Consider the following 21,084-nt stretch of genomic DNA (forward strand, 5'->3'; position numbering starts at 1 on the left):
GTCTGGTATTTTGTCCCCACGCCTCGGGTGCTCTTTGAACTACTCTCCTTTTTTAAAATGTTCCCCTTGAACCACATTCTGGATAAAACTCCCCTAGAGAAACGCCACCTTGCTATCACTGTTTCATGATACAGGGAGCCTGCACAACACTGAGGATGGTCACATGCACTCTTTTCTGTTCTGTTCTGTTTTGTTTTTTGCCCACCTAGCACACATTCGCCACGGCTATGTTATCTCCTACAGTGAGCTCGAAATGCCTTAATGGCAGGACTGAAGTCCCTCCTTCTTATGTGCTTGTCCCTGTGCTCTGCACCCAGTGAGCACTCAGAGGACAGGGCCTGCGTATGTGTGTGATTTTGTAGGCAGAGAACAATGTATTTTGGGTTGGGCCTAAAAAAAGTACATGTGGGACAAAGATGAAGGCAGAGCAGTTGTCCTATTTCTTTTCTTTTTTGTCTTCTTTTCTTTCTAATTAAATTCTTAATTTTAATTTCAGCAGACTTGATGTACAGCACTCTGGAGTTGTCCTATTTATGAGGCCGCTTCTTGCCACCATCTAAAACCACAGAGAAGTGAGAGTACCCAGCTAAGAGCATCCTTATAAGGTTCCCGAGAGGTAAGAACGACCCTCGCCAGCAAAAGGAAAACCCAACCTACTCCAATCTCATTAAAAAGGGGTTACTAAGAAAGCCATCTGATACCTTAAGGTATTTTACAAGTTCACTCCCTAAGGCCTGGGCTCCAGATTCGGTTTTCTGACAGTACTGGAAAAAATTATGTAAATGCTGATCCTGGGAGAAAAAAAAGAAGAGAAAGAAAGAAGGCCTATTAGCATAATGTCGTGGAAATAGGAGTACCTGCTTCTTACAGCATGCATGTTTTATTTAGACTAAGAAACTGATCATATAAAAATGAAAACGTCAAAAGAGATAAAAATTTTTTTTTTTTTTTTTTTTTTTTTAAATTTTTTTTTTCAACGTTTATTTATTTTTGGGACAGAGAGAGACAGAGCATGAACGGGGGAGGGGCAGAGAGAGAGGGAGACACAGAATCGGAAACAGGCTCCAGGCTCTGAGCCATCAGCCCAGAGCCCGACGCGGGGCTCGAACTCACGGACCGCGAGATCGTGACCTGGCTGAAGTCGGACGCTTAACCGACTGCGCCACCCAGGCGCCCCAAGAGATAAAAATTTTTAAAAGATTTCCAAGAACCTCCAACAAAAGAGGAAATAGTTGAGAAACGTTACTTGTACTATTCATTTATGTCAGTACATATGAGCGCCTTATATGTACGTATAACATATCAATTAGGATTTTTTTTTTGTTTTTTTGCCGAAAAGATCATGCAAATTCGTTCACTGAGCAATCATTGCTAACTAATGCTAATGGAACAGCCCATACCTGAGTATACACGGTGGAAACCAGATGAGTCGAAACTTTCAGCAGTGGCTTGCTTCCGTCTACCCATTTAATTTCTGGACCATAATGCTAGAAAATATGGAAGGGAAAAAAAACATCCCAACAGATGAGTGGTCTTGGCTTCAAACACCATGTTCACCGAGAGGACTGGTGAGGTGTCACGGGCCCAAACAGCGTCAGTGACTCAACAGCTATGGCTGGCTCACTGCGAGAATGCAAGCAGTACTAATTTCTGCCCACTCTCTTCCCCCAGGTACAAAGCTCTCCTTACTGGATTTTCTAAGTTACCTTTTAGTTGCAGTTGTATGCGTTACTATCTGTTGGAGAGGGAAAGAATCCTATTTCACCAATGACTTAACCAAACTGGATTTTAGGATCCTGACAGTGATGGCAGAAGATTGTCCAGCAAATGGGACAGTATGAAGTCCTACATGGGTAAAGGGTCAATACTCTGTGTGTGCTTGCTTAGATTTCTGACTCCTCCATTTTTTCTTACGTTCAGATTAGGAATTATAACTGAATGGTATAGGATTTCTCCTGATTTTGGAATATTTTAACCATTTGTCCATAACATGGACCCAAATTTGGCACTACTTCAATGATGAGAAATATTAAAAGCCCTGCAAAATGAAATAAAGCAGACCTTACCTGAGTGCGTTATAAAACTGAAATCTATAAAATTTAAGATGGCCAAACAAACTGCAAAATCAGTTAACCAATGGGAGAAATGGGAGAAAATTCAGGCTTCCATGGATCAGCAAAGGTATCAGAACCAGCTACCCTGTGGGCACGAGTTGCTACATTTACACTAAACGGAAAGACAATTCCTAATAGTTTGCGTGACTCTAAGAACACGTCCTTATTTGAGCATGGCTGATTTGCAGTGAAAAACTTTTACCTCATCCAATATCTCTAAGTCTCTGTTTCCCTGATGAGGCGCTGCTAGTTCAGGACTTATAAAATGCCCAAACTAGAATTCTAGATTGTGCTGTTAATAGCACTGCCTTCCAATGGCCTATGTTTACTTGGAAATGAATAACTAAAACCAAAATGTTGGGACCGGCAAAAATACTGTGTGCGTTCTTGTGTTATTCTTGCGTTAGCCGATCTTTCATGTTTTCTGAAGGTACAGGGATAAATCAGTCTTAAAGTCCTATACCCTGCCCATTCCGAGCTCCTGGTAGCCAAGGTAGCCAGAGGGGAGATTGGCCGCGACAGGAACATGCTGCTCACTAGTCACTACCCTTCCATCCTTCAGCAGAGGAAGCCAGGAATATCCAACTGTTGAAACAAAACACAAAAAATTTCACTGCAGGTTGTTCGAAAACATATGAAAGAAAGTCAGTGCTATGACATGGCCTGATCTTTAAGGCCCTGAATCTAGTCTCTGCCGAGCACTGTCTACAATGTACTTTGGCCTCTTTGGGATTACAATTCTAAAATGATCTTTCATAAAAACTTACATATGCAAGCCAGGCATGCTACCTTCACAAACGTCATCTAAAAACTCCACAGAAGGATGAGAATTCAGAATCAAAATAAAATTTAAGGGGCGCCTGGGTGGCTCAGTTGGTTAAGTGTCCGACTTCGGCTCAGGTCATGATCTCACAGTTTGTGAGTTCAAGCCCCTCATCGGGCTCCGCACTGGCAGTGCAGAGCCTGCTTGAGATTCTCCCTTTCTCCCTCTCTCTGTGCCCCTTCCCCACTTGCACACACATGCTCTCTCTCTCAAAATAAATAAAACTTAAAAAATAAATAAAATTTAAGAACCTACTATGTAACCTGTAAACAATGAAAGGATTGATGAGACCCCAAACCTTGTGTTTCAACAACATCCTTCTTCTTTGTGCTCCCTTTACTAGAATTATCGCAGCTGACATGGAAAAACGTGAACAACAAGTGGTGCTTTTCGTGTAGCTGGGTGGGCAGTTCTATTTTAATCTGCAAGGAAGACAAAATAACAATCTCTCTTATATTTTAAAACAACAATTCCTGATGAGAGCAGGCACACAACACGTCACCCATTGCACAAACCTGCATTTGGTCTCCAAACTAGCATTAACATTTGCAGTCGAAGAAATCAAAGAACGTAAACTGTGCCAAAGAAGAAATGGATCCATAATCCACTGCTGTGATCTGTATGTGTGTGTCCCCACTCCCACCCCCAAATTCTTATGTTGAAATTCGTATTACCCCCAAGGTAATGGTATTAGGATGTATGGCCTTGTGGGGGTGACTAAGTCATGAGGGTGGAGGCCTCATGAATGGGACTGATGCTCTTATAAGAGATCCAACAGAGCCCTCCCTGCCCATTCCACCATGTGAGGGTACAACTGAGAAGTGTGTGACCTAGAGATGGCCCTCACTGGGCCATGCTGGCCCCCTGATCTAGGACTTCAGCCTGCAGAACTGTGAGCAATAAATACCTGCTGTTTCCAATCTACCTATTCTGTGGTTCTGCTGTAGCCTGAACAAACCAAGACATTCACTGACCAGAAATGGGAGAGTTGGTATGTCAACTCTAGAAAGAACTAGAAACACATGACATCAACCCCTACATTAACCTAACACAGCCAAGGCATGATGAAAAACCAGGATAGAACATCTGAAAGTAGGATTCATACAGGGGCGCCTGGGTGGTTCAGTCAGTCAAGCATCAGGTCATGATCTCACGGCTCAGGTCATGATCTCGCGGCTCATGAGTTTGAGCCCGAGTTGGGCTCTGTGCTGACAGCTCAGAGCCTGGAGCCTGCTACGGATTCTGTGTCTCCCTCTCTCTCTGCCTCTTTCTCTCTCTCTCTCTCAAAACTAAACATTAACAATTTTTTTTTAAAGTAGGATTCATATAGTAGTTTTAATGAACTACATTATCATTCTACATAAAGAAACAACACAGAAAAAAGATTCTCGGATCCAACAAACATAACCACACAAGTGTGAATTTGAAAGAAAGTATGTCAGAATATTAATTGTGGTAGTAATAGAGGAGAGCTTTTTGACTTTTCCTCTTCCATGATCTGCTTTTTCCCAAGTGTTCAGAAGAAATGTTACTTTTGTAATTAGAACAGATGACGTAAAATAAATACTTCAACATTTAGTTCTAGCACTGTAATTGCAGTGTAGTATGCAGTTTCTCTTGAATTTTGCTTTACTAAGCAAACAACTTGGAGTTTTCTTTAAAACTGGTTAACTGGGATTTCCCTTGAAAACCTCCTCACTTACCTCATCATAAAATTCTGGGTTTTGGTGATGGTGTAAAACCGCAGCAAAGGCGCTTCTTGTGAACACTGGCCCACCGGGCCTGCCGTAAATGCACTAAAGCAAGAGTTAGCAAAGAAAAACACCAGTATTTAATTAACAGAGTCAGAAATTAAACTCAGATGTGTTGTAAAGAGGCCTTCCTGCAGCATAAACTTATAATAACCACCTCTGATGGATGGATTTCTTCTGCCTAAGAGACCCCTATGTCCCCTTACTCCTGGGTCCAACCCTTCCTTCAGCCCCTCTCCCAGCTCCCCCACCTGAGCACACACACCCGTCCACGCTATAACCAGACAACAGCTTGCCCACAACTCCCTTTCTCACCTCCACACCTGTGCTCATGCAATCCCTGTGTCTGAACGACCTTCCCTTCTGTGTGCACCACACTCCCACGTGTCCATCAAGACATGATTAACTCCTTCCTCTGGGTCCCCTTAGCATTTTTTAGACTAATTATTATTCAGTTTTGACAAAAAGTCATTTCAGGACCTTCTATGTGCCAGGAGCTTTTTCTCCATGACTAGCTTTCTCAGTAAACCATGATTTTTTTTTTTTTTTTCCTTGAGGGCAAAAACTATTACATTCTTCTTTACACCTTTGTCTCCTTCCTTTCTTGGAAAGTCATTTTCACATAGTTACAGTAAAGAATTTGGGGTCTGGAGCCAGACCACCTGGGTCTGAACACTGGTGCCACTAATGGACAGCCCTAAACAATTTTATTTAAATTTTATGCATTAGTCTTATCTAAAAATTACTGTTAGGAGAATTAAAGGAGTTTAATAACTCTAAGGCTCTATGAGCAGAGTCTGGGTCATAATAAGCACTCAATAAACACCACCAATACTCTACTACTGTTATTACCATATTATAATACTTAAGAAATATCAATCTATCCTTATTATTATTTCTATTATCAATCTTACTAATACAATTCTTAGCACCCACACACCCTGGCTCATAGTCAGACGTAATGTATTTACCGAATTGAACATGCCTAAGAAACCTTCATCCCCAATGAGTGTAACAAAACGGAAACAGTGAATGAGGAACAAGAACTCATTTACTCCATATTCTGTAAGGTTTGACACATCTGGTTATATATTATGATGTCTTAAACATATCTTCATGTTTGCGTCTAACTATAATGTGCTAAATTCCTTTAGTTGTGCAATTTGCCACTCAGGTCCACTTTTAAAATGGAAAAATGTGGACATATATAAAAAACAAACCTTCAGGGGCGCCTGGGTGGCTCAGTCGGTTAAGCGGCCGACTTTGGCTCAGGTCATGATCTCATGGTCCGTGAGTTCGAGCCCCGCATTGGGCTCTGTGCTGACAGCTCAGAGCCTGGAGCCTGCTTCTGTTTCTGTGTCTCCCTCTCTCTCTGCCCCTCCCCCATTCGCGCTCTGTCTCTCTCTGCCTTTCAAAAATGAATAAATGTTCAAAACAAAACAAAACAAAACAAACCTTCAGAGGCTGAGAGTCTTCCTCATCTGAATCTTTGAATTCAATGCAAATAGCAATATTTCTGGCCTGTAGCAATATTTAAAGAAAAAAAGAAAAAGAAAATAAGGCAAGAAGCCAGAATATGTAAATGTATATAAAAGAACATGAGAAGCCAAGAGAGACTGATCTCAAAACTGAAACCTCCATCTCCGCACTCACCTTGGCAAAAGACTTTTGACTGTCGTATTTCAAGTACTTAGGATAAACATACAGGTGGTTGTTGTAGATGGTGTAAGGCTGAGTGTGTTTTGGTATGCAGGGCACAAATTCTTCCACTTCAAATGTGATTGGAGTTTTACTACAGGTTTCAAATTGCTTCATGGGAATGTATGATGAATTCACATAATCTGGAAAATTAACAATAAACAAGTTGCAGTAAAAACCAAACAGAATTTTGTCTGGTTATTACAAAGAACTAACACTTACTAGGAAAGTCTGAGGAAACATTATCAATTGTAATGTCTAGGTTGCCCAAAATCACCGGGAGTTTAGCCATCTTCTCGGGTCTGTAAACAGAAAAAAAGAAAAATCACACGTGTCTAAGTCAGGTTAGCTCTAAAACCTAAATTCTGGAGCAGCACTTCCAGAGAAATATAATGTGAGCCACACAGTAAACCTCCTAGGAGCCACATTTTAAAAAGTAAAAAAACAACAACAATAAAAAAAAAAAACAACAGGTAAAATCAGTTTTAAGAATACATTTGATTTAACCCAATATATCTCAACTATTATTATTTTAATATGTAACCAGTATAAAAAGTTACTCTAATTGTTCAAATGCAGATGTGTATTACACTTACAGCTCATCTCAGTTTGGACTTGGCTGTATTTCACCTGCTCAATAGTCACCCATGGCCAGTAGCTACCATGCTGGACTGCACAAATCTAGTTAAGAGTATCAGCAAGGTGTTACAGTTAGCTTTCGTGAACCACTCCATCCTTACCCACACATTCTTGGCTCATTTACAATCATGAAAATAGAGCTAGACTCCATCTTAGGCTCCAGTAGCTAGTAAAATGCTGGACACAAAGGAAGTACTGAATGAAACGTTTGGTGTTTGTATTTGGTGTAACTCAACCCAGTATAAGAACCTCCTGTGCGACGTTCCCGACAGGACTGCTCCCGCATCACCCCTCCCTAGTTGTGAGGAAGCTCAGCATAGCGGTTTTCACACCCAGACTGTGCTTCCTCATCTCACCTCCCTGCACTCACCTGCACTCACCAAGGGGCCTGGTTACATTCTTTGTGGCACACCTTTCCACATTCTATGAATGGCAACCACACCATGCTGAAGGCCTCCATTTTCAGCCCTTTTGGACCTTCCTCCAATGCCATTTCTCCCCTAGAACAATGCTCCATTTACATCAAGGTGCCCAAACTGCATAGATCAGGCCCAGTAAGGTCTGACCAGGTGGGGGCATAGGAGCTAGCTGGTTTTGAACTATACACCCTTCTACCGATGTAGTCAGATTCTATTATTTTGTGGTAGCCACACCACCCTAGTGATGTACATTACATTTAAATCACCTACAATCCTGGAATCTTTTTCTATAGGCTTTACTTTCATGCTACATCCCTCTCCTATATTCATACAATTATGGTTTGGGAACTCAGAACGGGATTTGATTTTTGCCTTGCGGAAGTTTCACTTTTTTACATCTGAGCCATTTCGAGTTGATCAAAACCCTTCCAAATCCAGGTTCTGACATCTAATGTATGAGATATCCCTAATAGCCTGATGTCATGAGGACACTTCGCCAGCATGTTATGTCCTCAAAAAAGTCACGGATAATGATACTGCACAGAATGTGGCCAAGAACAGGTTCCTTCTCAAACCCCTAAAGGTCCGTCACCAGACTGATGCTAATCCATTCACCGCTGTTCCTGGAACACCTGTCCACTTGTGCACACTACACTTCCCTGACTTGTTCACAGGACATCTTGGAACATACGCTTGTTAAAGGTCTCACATTCCTCTGTGGCACCAGTTTAGCAACCCAATTAAAAAAGAAAAGCCGCAATGTGGTTAGGATGACAAGTTCGACATGACATGACTTATTCCTAAGAAAACAGAATGCTGCCTCGTGGTTCTTCACAAGCCACCTGTTTAATAATGCCTTTTAAAACACTGCCAAAAAAAAACCCATCAAAGCTCACTGGCCTCCAGATTCTGCATTTGGTTTTATTCCTGTTTTTGAAAAGTTCCTAGCTCCTATCTTGAAGATTCCTCAGACGTTACTGTTACGTGTTAATAATAAGCAGCCTCACATGTACCGTGTCAGTCTAACCTGGGGTACTGTTCATTTGCGTCAGGATTTCCTAACAGTCCTGAATCCTCGCTTCCTGATAACAACAGCCCATGTTGAGCACATTCTGAGCTTTGCCCACTGCCAGCTCCAATGTGCGGAATCGCTTTCTCCTAGGGTTTCTCTCTTTTCCACTTGTCTTTTGTTTATATCAGAGTTTAAATGGGCAATTCCTTGAAATCCTGAAAGAGATAACTATCAGGAAGACAAGTCAACAATTTTTCACACATTCTGTTTTCAGTTAAAAAAATTGCTGGCTGGGGCTCCTAGGTGGCTCAGTCAGTTAAGCATCTGACTCTTGATTTCAGCTCAGGTTATGATCTTGCAGGTCATGAGTTTGAGCCCTACGCGCTGTCAGTGTGGCTTGCTTGGGATTCTTTCTCTCTCTCCCTCTCTCTGCCCCTCCCCTGCTCTTTCTCTCTCTCTCTCAAAATAAATAAACTTAAAAAAATTTTTTTAAAGATTTCTGGCCAAAAGATGTCTAGGTACAGCCCAGCATCACTGCTCTATCTTGTCCCTGTGCCTACTGTGTGATTTATGCAAAAACATAATATGCTTTTCTTTTAAATTTTTTTTAATATTTATTTTTGAGAGAGAGAGAGAGAATGCAAGCAGGAGAGGGGAAGAGAGAGAGAGGGAGACACAGAATCGGAAGCAGGCTCCAGGCTCTGAGCTGTCAGCACAGAGCCCGACATGGGGCTCGAACTCACGACCCTTTGAGCCGTGAGATCATGACCTGAGCCGAAGTCAGCCACCTAACCGGCTGAGCCACCCGGGCACCCCCACAGTATTCTTTCCTACTAGCTAGAAGACTGTGCCTTCGACAGTCATCTCCTGGTTGCTGTTGCAACCAGGCCTCCCACACGTTGCGTGCTCCCACGATGCTATACTGTTGGAGTCGCTCTCCACTTTACATAGAGCTCTTCAGGGATATCGACCCCGAGACCCATGGGTTTCTGTGCAGCTATAAATAGTGCCTTGCTCCACCTCTTCATTCAAACACCTCAACACTGCCCCTTACCACAGAACCCTGCATCCCACAAATCTTACAGACACCTAGGAAGTTGTTTCTGCTTCCTCGAATCAGAAATATCCTGCTTATTGCAAAGAATGTTTCCAAATGTAAGTGTCCAAGAGCGCGGTGTTTCATCCCTTGCTGGTTATTTCTGCCGATAAGTGAGTATGTCCCTTCACCACTTTTTCTATTACCCTGCCATCATCCTCATATAAACTTATGATAACTGGATTTCTAAGCAACAAGTTTTAATTAAACAATCCTCACTGGAACTCTGCACAATGTGTTATATTCTTCTGTGTCTAACTATACTTGTTTCTTTTCCCTGATGAAAGCTTTCAGTTCTGGCTGCTATTTCTATAGAGGCATTATGTCCATGTATTTCCAAGAAAGCACAGATCTGAGCTTAGTTCCACAGCACATGGCACATGGGCTTTGTGGAAGCTGTTTCTACCAACTTGGTTTTTTAAATATAGTCTTAAACTTACTTCAAAACTTCAGGGCTTTTATGGAACCTGGCTCAATACACATCAAAACCTTACAAACAATGAAAATTCTATTGCCCTTTTTTATATGCATTTCCAAAGTGATGGTGTGTGTGTGTGTGTGTGTGTGTGTGTGTGTGTATCACACAAAGTGAATTCTCTTATAACTGGGATTAGTTTTTTTTTTTAATGCTGAAAAATGTATATATTCTATGCACAACTTACAATACCTTGAGCATGAAAGCCCATCCTAAAACTGCATTAAATAAATGTATAAAGTAGACATACATAGGGCATCTGGAATTTGGGGACTGCTTTTGTCTACATATCAGTGTAGGAATGAGGCTCAAACTCTTACTCTTAGGCAAAGGAAAGGTTTTTCTTCCCACTGCCCATACAATCCTGCTGACTTGACAACTCCCAGAAGCAAGGGGAGTATCACAAACCAGCAATCATCCCAGGCCAACAGACTTGGTGTCCTCACCTCTGTGTCTCTGCAGTCCGGTCCTCCCTTCTCTATTTTCTGTACTGACCCATTAAAGGGATTAACGGGCAATATTGGCATGTGTGGGTCTGTTGGTGGTGAGTCTAATCTTCTAAATGCATTTTGTAAGAGGAAATAGCCCCTAAAAGCTTTGGAGTCACTTAAAGAAATGTGTCTGTGATTGAAAGAAATTTGAGATGTTTTTGCTTACACAAAATCACTGAATTTATGTCTAGGAGAAATTTCAATAAGCATTTATCAAGTGCTTATGGTGATATGACACACACTAGACTAGACACCACAGACAGAATACTAATGTGACATGACTCCTGTGCTCAAGCAGACAGATGATGACAAACACATGCATACAGTGTGTGCAAACCTCCACGGGGAGGCGAGTGTCTAGAGTGTGGAGAAGGAAGGCTAAGAGACAAGTCTTCTCAGTGACAGACATCACCCTGACATGCATTTTCATTTACTCCCCACCATAGCTATAGGACACAGGGCTGCTAGGGCTCCCCTTTAAAAAGAAGAGAGGACTCAAGCAGAGAAGCCACACAACCTGGCCCAGCTTCCCAACATGGACATAAGTTACAGACGACTTGAAAGAGGACAGAGGTCCCTTGGAGAGACAAAAGCAGATGGGGATATGATTTAGGCAGAGGGCAAAGCATGGTGGAGTGCAAGTACACAATGGCTTCAGAGAAAGGCAATAGCCCCATCTGGCTTCAGTGCAATGTAACCGGAGGGAAATGGAGAGAAGAATGTCAAACTTGGGCACAAAGAACATAAAGGTACAAATAAACATATATGCGTAAGTCTCATGCACAAACCCTAATAATAATATTGCCTAAACTACCCAATGTGGAGGCACCGAAGAGGCTCAGTCAGTTAAGCATCTGACTTTGGCTCAGGTCATGATCTCACGGCTTGTGAGTTCGAGCTCCGCGTCAGTGCTGAGCCTGCTTCAGATCCTCTGCTATGCCCCCTCTCTCTCTCTCTGCCCCTGCCCGCTCATGCTTTCTCTCTCTCCCTCAAAAAAATAAAAAAATAAAAAAAATAAGCATTACAAAAACAAAACAAAACGAAACAAAACAAAAACAAACAAAAACCAAAACCTACCCAATGTGGTAACCTTAAAAAAGTTTACATTTAGATAGCCCTTCCTGCCCACGGTCTTGTCTTTGTGCTTTAATAAAAACACCTTTTGCACCAGACCCCCCCCCAAAAAATAATAATAAAGTACATTTAAAAGAAGATATTCTTGGGGCACTTGGGTGGCTTAGTCAGTTGAGCGTCTGACTTCAGCTCAGGTCATGATCTTGCAGTTCGTGGGTTGAAGCCCCACAGTGGGCTCTGTGCTGACAGCTCAGAGCCTGCTTTGGATCCTCTGTCCCCCTCTCTATGCCCCTCCCCAGCTCACACTCTCTCTCTCAAAAATAAACATTAACAATTTTTAAAAGAAGGAAAGAAAGAAAATATTCTTGAAAAGATGCGCAACATCACTCATCATCAGGGAAATACAAATCAAAACCATGATGAGGTACCACCTCACACCTGTCAGAATGGCTAAAATTAACAACACAAGGAACAACAGGTGTTGGCGAGCATGGGGAGAAAGGGAACCCTCTTGCACCGCTGATGGGAATGCAAACTGGTGCAGTCACTCTGGAAAACAGTATGGAAGTTCCTCAAAAAGTTAAAAATACGATCCAGCAATCACACTACTAGGTATTTACCCAAAGGTACAGAAATACAGATTCGAAGGGGTACATGCACCCCAATGGTTACAGCAGCATTATCAACAATAGCCAAACAATGGAAAGAACCCAGTATCCATCAACTGATGCACGGATAAAGAAGATGTGGCATATATACCCAGTGGAATATTATTCACCCATCTAAAAGAATGAAATCCTGCCATTTGCAGTGACATAGAGTTAGAGAGTATTATGCTAGGTGAAATAAGTCAGTCAGAGAAAGACAAATACCATATGATTTGTGGAACTTAAGAAATAGACAAACATATGGGAATGGAGAAAAGAGAAAAAAGAGGCAAACAAACTGTAACAGACTCTTAAGTATAGAGAACGAACTGAGGGTTGCTGGAGCGGAGGTAGGTGGGGGATGGGCTGGACCGGTGATGGGTACTAAGGAGGGCACTTGTTATGATGAGCACTGGGTGTTGTATGTAAGTGAGGAATCACTGAATTCTATTCCTGAAACCAATATTGTACTGTATCCTAACTAACTAGAATTTAAATAAAAATTTGAAAAGAAAAGGAAAGAAAATGATCTGTTTTTATGCTTTGCCTTCATGCTTTCAGATTGCCTGCAGAAGTTAGAAAAGACACCACCCTAAGCAAATCAAATAAGGATAAAATACCAAGTGTTTCTTCTTAGGTAAATGTTTCTGGAAGCATACGTGCCAGCAATACCATCTATCTGACAGAACTATTTTCTACTAAGTCTTGGAAAACACCCCTGGTACTTATTGCAAAGGAGAGGGAGGAGTGGCCTATGAGATAGATGTGCTGGCTGTTTTCTAAAGACTGGGGGCAGCTCGAGAAAATTTTTCCCATCCGTTATTAAATGACATTTTGAGACAATCATGGGAGCAGAAACAATAGTTTTGCACCTGGCTGGTGCCCAGGTCAGTGACATGAGATTATTCTCTGTAAGAAAACGAACAAACAAACAAATTAATTAATTAAAGGGAAAAGGAAAAGAACAATGCCAAGGTTAAAAATAAAAAAAAAAAAAAGGAAACCTCCACTTCCCTAACTCCACTGTGAAAAGCACAGGGAGCAGACACAGGCATTTCTTTGGATTTTGCTGAGAAGGACAAAGGCTCCCCTTTGCATCTTCTGAGGCTGACAGCATCACATCCCTATTGGTGGGTTTCTCTGGCTGGCCCTCTGGAACACGCTCCTCCCACAAGATCCTTCCTACTGAGCACACACATGAAGGCCCAGTATGCCGGAGAGGCTACCGCTGTGCTCTGAAGCAGCGAAGGCTTGTGCTTCTCCTGGCCATCGGCTCTCCACTCAGATCACTTTTTCATTAAAGACCCTGTAGAGCCTACCCTTCACCTCCGCTGAGGAACAGAACAGTGAGCTGGGGGTGCCACCAAAGACCCACCCCAGCCAGAGCAGTCTCCAGGTAGCCTGCCTGGCACACAACTTCCAAGACAGGGCTTCCAACCACCGCCACATGTAGAAAACCTCATTGTTTGTTTGTCAGAATATGAAAGTAAATGTTGGTTAAAAAAAAAAAAAGTCCACATAAAATCATGAAAAGCTATCAAGTATAAGTTAAAAGTCATCCATACACCTAGCCCTCAGAGACAACCATGCCCACCATTTTGGTATACACCCGACATGGCTATTTGATGGCTATCTTTCTACATGGCTAGCTGTTTGCCTATCCATTTCTTCATTTACACACAAAAAGCATAGAAAATGTTTTCTTCTCAAAAATGAGGTCATACACCTCAGCCGTAGCAATTTCTTACTTGACACATCCCCAAAGGCAAGGGAATTGAAGCAAAAATGAACTACTGGGACCTCATGAAGATAAAAAGCTTCTGCACTGCAAAGGAAACAATCAACAAAACTAAAAGGCAACTGACGGAATGGGAAAAGATATTTGCAAATGACATATCGGACAAAGGGCTAGTATCCAAAATCTATAAAGAGCTCACCAAACTCCACACCCGAGAAACAAATAATCCAGTGAAGAAATGGGCAGAAAACATGAATAGACACTTCTCTAAAGAAGACATCCAGATGGCCAACAGGCACATGAAAAGATGCTCAACGTCGCTTCTCATCAGGGAAATACAAATCAAAACCACACTCAGATATCACCTCACGCCAGTCAGAGTGGCCAAAATGAACAAATCAGGAGACTATAGATACTGGAGAGGATGTGGAGAAACGGGAACCCTCTTGCACTGTTCGTGGGAATGCAAACTGGTGCAGCCACTCTGGAAAACAGTGTGGAGGTTCCTCAAAAAATTAAAAATAGAACTACCCTATGACCCAGCAGTAGCACTGCTAGGAATTTACCCAAGGGATACAGGAGTGCTGATGCACAGGGGCACTTCTACCCCAATGTTTATAGCAGCACTCTCAACAATAGCCAAATTATGGAAAGAGCCTAAATGTCCATCAACTGATGAATGGATAAAGAAATTGTGGTTTATATACACAATGGAGTACTACGTGGCAATGAGAAAGAATGAAATACGGCCCTTTGTAGCAACGTGGATGGAACTGGAGAGTGTTATGCTAAGTGAAATAAGCCATACAGAGAAAGACAGATACCACATGTGTTCACTCTTATGTGGATCCTGAGAAACTTAACAGGAACCCATGGGGGAGGGGAAGGAAAAAAAAAAAAAAAAGAGGTTAGAGTGGGAGAGAGCCAAAGCATGAGAGACTCTTAAAAACTGAGAACAAACTGAGGGCTGATGGGGGTGGGAGGGTGGGTGATGGGTATTGAGGAGGACACCTGTTGGGATGAGCACGGGGTGTTGTATAGAAACCAATTTGACAATAAATTTCATATATTTAAAAAAAAATGAGGTCATACAGATACGCTTTCTCCTCCTTAACAATATAGTGTGTACCCCGTCCTAAGTGATTACGTTTGGACCCACATCATGATTACTAAGAACTGCACGGTGGGCTAGTGCAGGAAAATTGTAATCTATTTAACTAAAGGCGACTGGAGTTTTCAAAAAACAAAACAGAATAAAATGAGTTTTTATTCTATAAGCAAGGGTGAAACATGACAATAGTTACTGTATGAAAACATGTTACAGATGACAATATACTACTATCAGTAAGTAAAGGTTTTTTAGAGATGTTAATTATGGCTCTAATAAGAATGCTGAAAAATCAGAAGAGAGAGAAGTAAAAGTAAAAATGAACCAAAAGCTAAACCGCCAGTCCTGAGTTCTAAGCCAAGTGACATTGTTACTTTGATACGTGTTTTTTTTCCCAAATAAAAAAACAAGACTAAGGTTTCCTATGGTATAGAATAGTTAGTGGCTGGTTCTTCACCATTCTTTTTTTTTTTTTCTTTCTTTTTTAATTTCTTTTTTTTTTTAACATTTATTTTGAGAGAAAGAGAGGAGAAGGGGCAGAGAGAAGAGAGAATCCTAAGCAGGCTCTGTGCTATTAGAACCTGAAGAGGGGCTTGATTTCACAAACTGTGAGCTCATGACCTGTGCCGAAACCAAGAGTTGGACACCCAACTGACGGAGTCGCCCAGGCATCCCCATGATTTTCATTTCATTACGTTCTAATAGCCTCAGTTCTTTCTCATTCCCAGAATTTTCCCAGAAAAGCTCTAAAACCCATGTCCCTAGCAAAGGAAATCAGTTGTGTGAGTTTGGAAGTGGACCATCATGATGCAACACCACAACAGCATGGTGATAGGAGCAGGTTCTCAGTCAGAACGACCCCGCCAGTGCGTTCCCTCTCTTTACCACGTTGCTGTGGGCTGGATGGTGTTCCCAAACACATATGTTAAAGTCCTAATCCCTGGTACCTATGGATGTGTCTTTATTTGGAAATAGGGTCTTTGCAGATGCAATCAAGGGAAGACGAGGTCACTGGGGTTGGCCCTAATCCAACATGACAAGTTCTTTTATAAGAAGGATATTTCAACAGAAACACACAGGAAGGTGGCCGTGTGAAGCCAGAAACAGAGACTAGAGCGATGCCGCCATAAGCCCAAGGAATGCCTGGAGCCACGGGAAGCTGGAGGAAATAAGGAAGGACCCTCCCCTTGAGATTCTGGAGCAAGGATGACCCCACCAATATCTTGGTTTCGGACATCTAGCCTCCAAAATTGTGAGAGAATAAATTTCCATTGTTTTAAGCCCCCTAGTTTGTGGTACTTTGTTATGGCAGCCCTAGGAAACAAATACAATTGTTAATACAGGTAAAGCATTTGGAACAATGGTGGTAAACAGTAAGTACGATGTAAGTTATTGTTCTTCCCTTCCATCACCCAGTTAACGGTACATGAGTCACTCTACCGTGCAGGTCAGAAACTGGGGGGTTGCTTATCCGAGACTACCACCCACTTCTCTCTCCTCCCATCCTTCTCCCAATCAGGAACCCCAGGCAGAGTACAGGTGCTTCCTCGATGTGACCTGGATTAGTCCCTTCCTCCCATTTCCACTTGCACTGCCTTTGCTGTGTCCTTTCCCATCTCTTGCCAAAGGTTCCTCAGCTGTCTCCTTCCTCCCTAGGCCCATCTCTACCCTCACCCTGCCCTCACAGCACCACTGAAAACATCATTCAAATTAACTAGGACACTCTTCAATGTTAGACCTTCTCTTCCCTCCCAAGGACTCAAGGTAAAGTTCCACGCTCACCCAACAGCCCCTATGATGTTTGAGTGGAACCCGCTGCCCTCCCGCCCCCCCCCCCCCCACAGAAAACACCTTCTGTTTTTCAGGTGTGAAAATAAGTAACACTTTGAGACTCACTTCCGAAAGTCCGCAAGTAACTTGAGCATGTCGTCATTGGAGAGCTTATTGCTGTCTTGCCTGTACAGAGCAGAGAATCTGGCATTTTTGTCAAGGTTTCCAGATGCATCCTTAAACAACGTCCTGAAATAGCCAAACAACAGTTCTAAACTGAGCTTCCAAAAGATGAAAATAAATCCACGGCTTAACTTTGGTTTCTATGTGAAGCCTAATTATTATTCCATTGGCTGTACTAACAGAAATTTCATTATCTAAAAACATGGAAGACATTTACGCCGATGAACACAACTAACTCAATTTACACAGAGAACATTTCCAGCAAATGGCTCGTGCTTAGGCAACAACATCCACAGTCAGATGCTTAGGAAGCAGAGCTCACAAACAAGGGTGATGTGCAGGCCCCCACCCTGGGCCGCTGTCCAGGCTGGGCTTGGGACACGTGGCCAGAACAGCAGCTCTGCAACAAGAGCTCCTGTCCGTCCTACTGGCCCCCGCACGGCTCTCCCAGCCAGCATCTTCCCCGTCTGTGATTCTAACGAAAGATTATTCACATAGGGGGCTTACTTATGTTTTAACTTTACACATTTAAATCCTCTTTGCCTCTGGGCAATAAAGACAAAAGAGATGAGTCAGTCTGTCTATCTATCTATGTATCTATGTATCTATGTATCTATCTATATCCGTGTATCTCTAGCTACATCAAAGGCATAAAAGATATTGTCGTTACCTTGCTGCCCATGCAAATGGCATTCTGTACTGTCCTAGTCTTTGGCAAGCCTGCTTGGCATTCTTCAGCACCTTCTGAGCAACCTTGAAGACACGAGAATCAAGATATGAGGTGCTGTACCCCATTGACAGAATTATGATCTAAAGAGCCGTCATCACACATTCGTTAAACAAGCTCCTACCCTAGTATCAGATGCATGGAAAAGCACGGGTCACTGTAAGGAAATCTGGCCGGACTTACACTAGGTGCAGAGTATTCTGTTTAATGCAATCTTTATGGCAGTGACTTTCAAAGAATATAGAATGAGGACCGTTTCCAAAATGTTAAGTCTTTTCTTTTCTGAAACGTTGCTTTCATAGGCCGCAAGCATGACATTTCATAGGCTTTCATAGTTCTTTATGACTAAGGGCTACTTGTAAGTCCACTGGGTTATTAACAATTGTTAATTCTTGGTATTCGTGCCAAAATATATGGCAATACTTAAAGTTTAAAAGAGAATACTAACGAAAATGCTAAGCCAGCATAGCTCCTAATGTGTTCCAGCTCATGCAGATTCCCACAATTTGGGGGATAGATATTTGTTCTGTAGACATTATATAGGTGCTGACTTAAGTTAGGCCAGGGTTTTCAACTGTTAGTTATATTCTTACTTTCTAGGTATAAATTACTGCTATTTTCACTTCTTGATGATGAATTTTCATTTGTTGTGGCTTGACTTATGAAGCCCATAGTGCACAGTGAAGCAGATCTGCTTTGGCCTAAGATGTGTGCATGACATGTCTATCAATCAACTGTACCCCTACCGCTACAGCGGAGGACAAGTGCCCCGAATGTGCTTGTACCGGGATCCTGCACAGCTCCCAATAAAAAGTTTGATTCAGTTAGAGTGGTATGTTCGAGGGCCTTTTACATTACTGAAGCACATCAAAGTCAACCAGTTTTGGGAACTGTGATCCAGCGCCTGTGAACCAATGTGTGTCAGAGCGGCAGCATCAGCAGCACCTGGGAGCTTATCAGGAATGCAGAGTCTCGGGCCCCACCCCAGACCCCCTGGGTCAGAACCTGCCTTCTGACCAGACCTTCGATGACCTGTGCGCATCAGGTTTGCGAAAACTCAGATGATAGAGCTGTTTGTCTCTAGGTCAAACTGAAACCAGCACTGTGAGTCTAGGCCATTAACCCTCTCTGGGCTCCATTTTCCCCACCTGAGAAATGAAGGGCGTGAGGCACAGTACTTTTCACTATCCCTTCCAGTTACCAGACATTATGATTCTACCACAGTCATGCTGTGAGAATTGCTACCCTCACGAATGAATTAGAAACATGTCTTGACCGAAACGTGTCAGGAGCTCCTCCAGTTCCTTCATTTCTTCTTCCGGAAGGGCATGATCCTGTGGGCACTGGGGGCACACAGTCACAGGGTAAAATGGCCTACCTTCTATTTTCAGATAGAAACTATCATTTTTAGATTTCTAACTGTGTAGTATAGATTTCTATACTGTGGAGTAAAACACAATATTTGCATAAAACTTAAAACTAAAACCCAGATTTCAAATAAGTTTCATGGTTTCCTGCGGCGAACAGGGTCCGAGCCCACAGACTTACTGAGGGTGCACAGGGAACATAAGGTATGTAAGGTATGTAAGACTGAAAAACTCAATTTTGTCTTTGGTCTCCCCCGCCCGTTTTCTTTCTTTCTTCCTCTTTTTTAATCTATTCATGATCTACACCTACAGAGACTTCTTATAAGAGTTTCTTCCTCCAAGACAAAATTTACTCTAAATGATGTTCTAGACCATCTTGGAAAACAGGAAAGAAACAATTCTGACATGCATGAGAAAATCATCCTTCGGTAATATCTCTGCCAAAAGTTCTATTCTGATACAACATGCTTGAGAGCAGAGAGATATAAAACCTATTCTGATATAAAAAGGTTAATCTCTGCCTTAATTTATTACTTTGGAAGTGTGAACGTATGGAGTAACGTACACATGGCTGAGCTGTGCATCCCACACATAAGGAGGGAAGAGCCGACTTCCACAGATGCTCGGCGGCCACTGGGAAGCGTGGAGGAGAGCATCAAGTCTAGCCCAAAGTGAAATGTGATTTTGCACCATCACGAGCTGCCAAATTTCAAACCGTGCATGTGGCAGGCAGAAGAGCAAAGACGGTGCATTTAGGCCCTGGAAACGTATCACATACAGTCAGGGGAGCCGATCTCATCCTGGGCCTTCATTGATTATTAATCAAAACACTGAAGAGCTGAAAGAGCTTCTTATCCAAGGTTTTACAAACTTGATTTAAAAAATAAAATCGCTTCTTCTCCAGAGACCAAACTTGACCCAGCTGTTATCAGCCAGAAAGGCATACTGTTGGAGGCAGTGTGCCTGGGGCTATGGGTTCTCCCCTGGCTGGGGCTGGGATAGATGATAACATTGTCCTACATGTGTCAGTGATTTGCAGCATCCCCGGCAATGTCTTGTATATTTAAAAATTTTTTTTATGTTTTATTTTTATTTTTGAGACAGAGAGACAGAACATGAATGGGGGGGGGGCAGAGAGAGAGGGAGATCCAAAATCCAAAGCAGGCTCCAGTCTCTGGGCTGTTAATATAGAGCCTGACATGGGGCTCAAACCTGTGAACCATGAGATCATCACCTGAGCTCAAGTCAGACGCTCAACCAACTGAGCCACGCAGGCACCCAGCAATGTCTTGTATATTATCTGATCTCAGTGCTGTTCCTGAGAGGAGGTGGGGCATCATCCTTCAACAACAGATGGGACACCAGAGCCCAGAGAGGTGACATGACTTCTCCAAAGTACCTAGGTACTCAGCACCCAGGTCTCTGACTCCTACAACCTATTCTTTAACAACCACCCTGCAGCTCGTGGACATACCTGTGGTGTATGGCCGGCCACAGACAGCATGAGGGGAAGCTCTGATTCAGCTCAGGAAATGTCCCTTAGAGCCTTTGGAGGTGTCCCCTCCTGCTGCTGACCAGTCCTTGTCAGTGTATCAGGGCCATCTCCCAGACAAGCACTTACAAATACTGTAAAGCCAGCAGAGACAGAACTCTATAAGCTCACTCTACCAGGTAGCTCAACGTGCTGGAAAGTGACAGTCAGGTGCCTCTGGTCACTCTAGCTGTAGGGCACTGAGCAGGTAACTAAACCTTAGTAAACCTCAGTTTTCTGATGCCTGAGAAGAGCTCTTGACTAGATAACCTCTAACATTCATATCTGTGTGTGTCCATCAAGGCACTCCCCAAGTAGTGAGCACTACGCCAAAGTAAGGGAAACACACCAGACAGCTTGTATGTTTCCCTTCCCTCTTCTACCCAAGGTCACCTCTGCCACCATGACCTGCCCCGTGTGA

General features: G+C 42.7%; 1 protein-coding gene across 25 annotated transcripts in view; it reads right to left on the bottom strand.

Moving 5' to 3' along the window:
- The window catches only part of DOCK9 (dedicator of cytokinesis 9), a 291,625-nt gene that overhangs the window by 86,404 nt on the left and 184,137 nt on the right, over positions 1-21,084 (bottom strand). For all 25 annotated transcript variants that reach the window (XM_043582204.1, XM_043582155.1, XM_043582080.1 and 22 more), the window contains exons 14-23: positions 17,709-17,791; positions 16,982-17,104; positions 6,609-6,688; positions 6,342-6,529; positions 6,144-6,209; positions 4,641-4,733; positions 3,236-3,359; positions 2,578-2,699; positions 1,401-1,487; positions 702-791 (exon numbers count right to left, since the gene is read on the bottom strand). In XM_043582204.1, the coding sequence (XP_043438139.1) occupies positions 702-791; positions 1,401-1,487; positions 2,578-2,699; positions 3,236-3,359; positions 4,641-4,733; positions 6,144-6,209; positions 6,342-6,529; positions 6,609-6,688; positions 16,982-17,104; positions 17,709-17,791 (1,056 nt within the window). The remainder of the gene's footprint in view (positions 1-701; positions 792-1,400; positions 1,488-2,577; positions 2,700-3,235; positions 3,360-4,640; positions 4,734-6,143; positions 6,210-6,341; positions 6,530-6,608; positions 6,689-16,981; positions 17,105-17,708; positions 17,792-21,084) is intronic.

This window comes from Prionailurus bengalensis, chromosome A1 (genome assembly GCF_016509475.1).
Source record: "Prionailurus bengalensis isolate Pbe53 chromosome A1, Fcat_Pben_1.1_paternal_pri, whole genome shotgun sequence".
Classification (NCBI taxonomy): domain Eukaryota; kingdom Metazoa; phylum Chordata; class Mammalia; order Carnivora; family Felidae; genus Prionailurus; species Prionailurus bengalensis.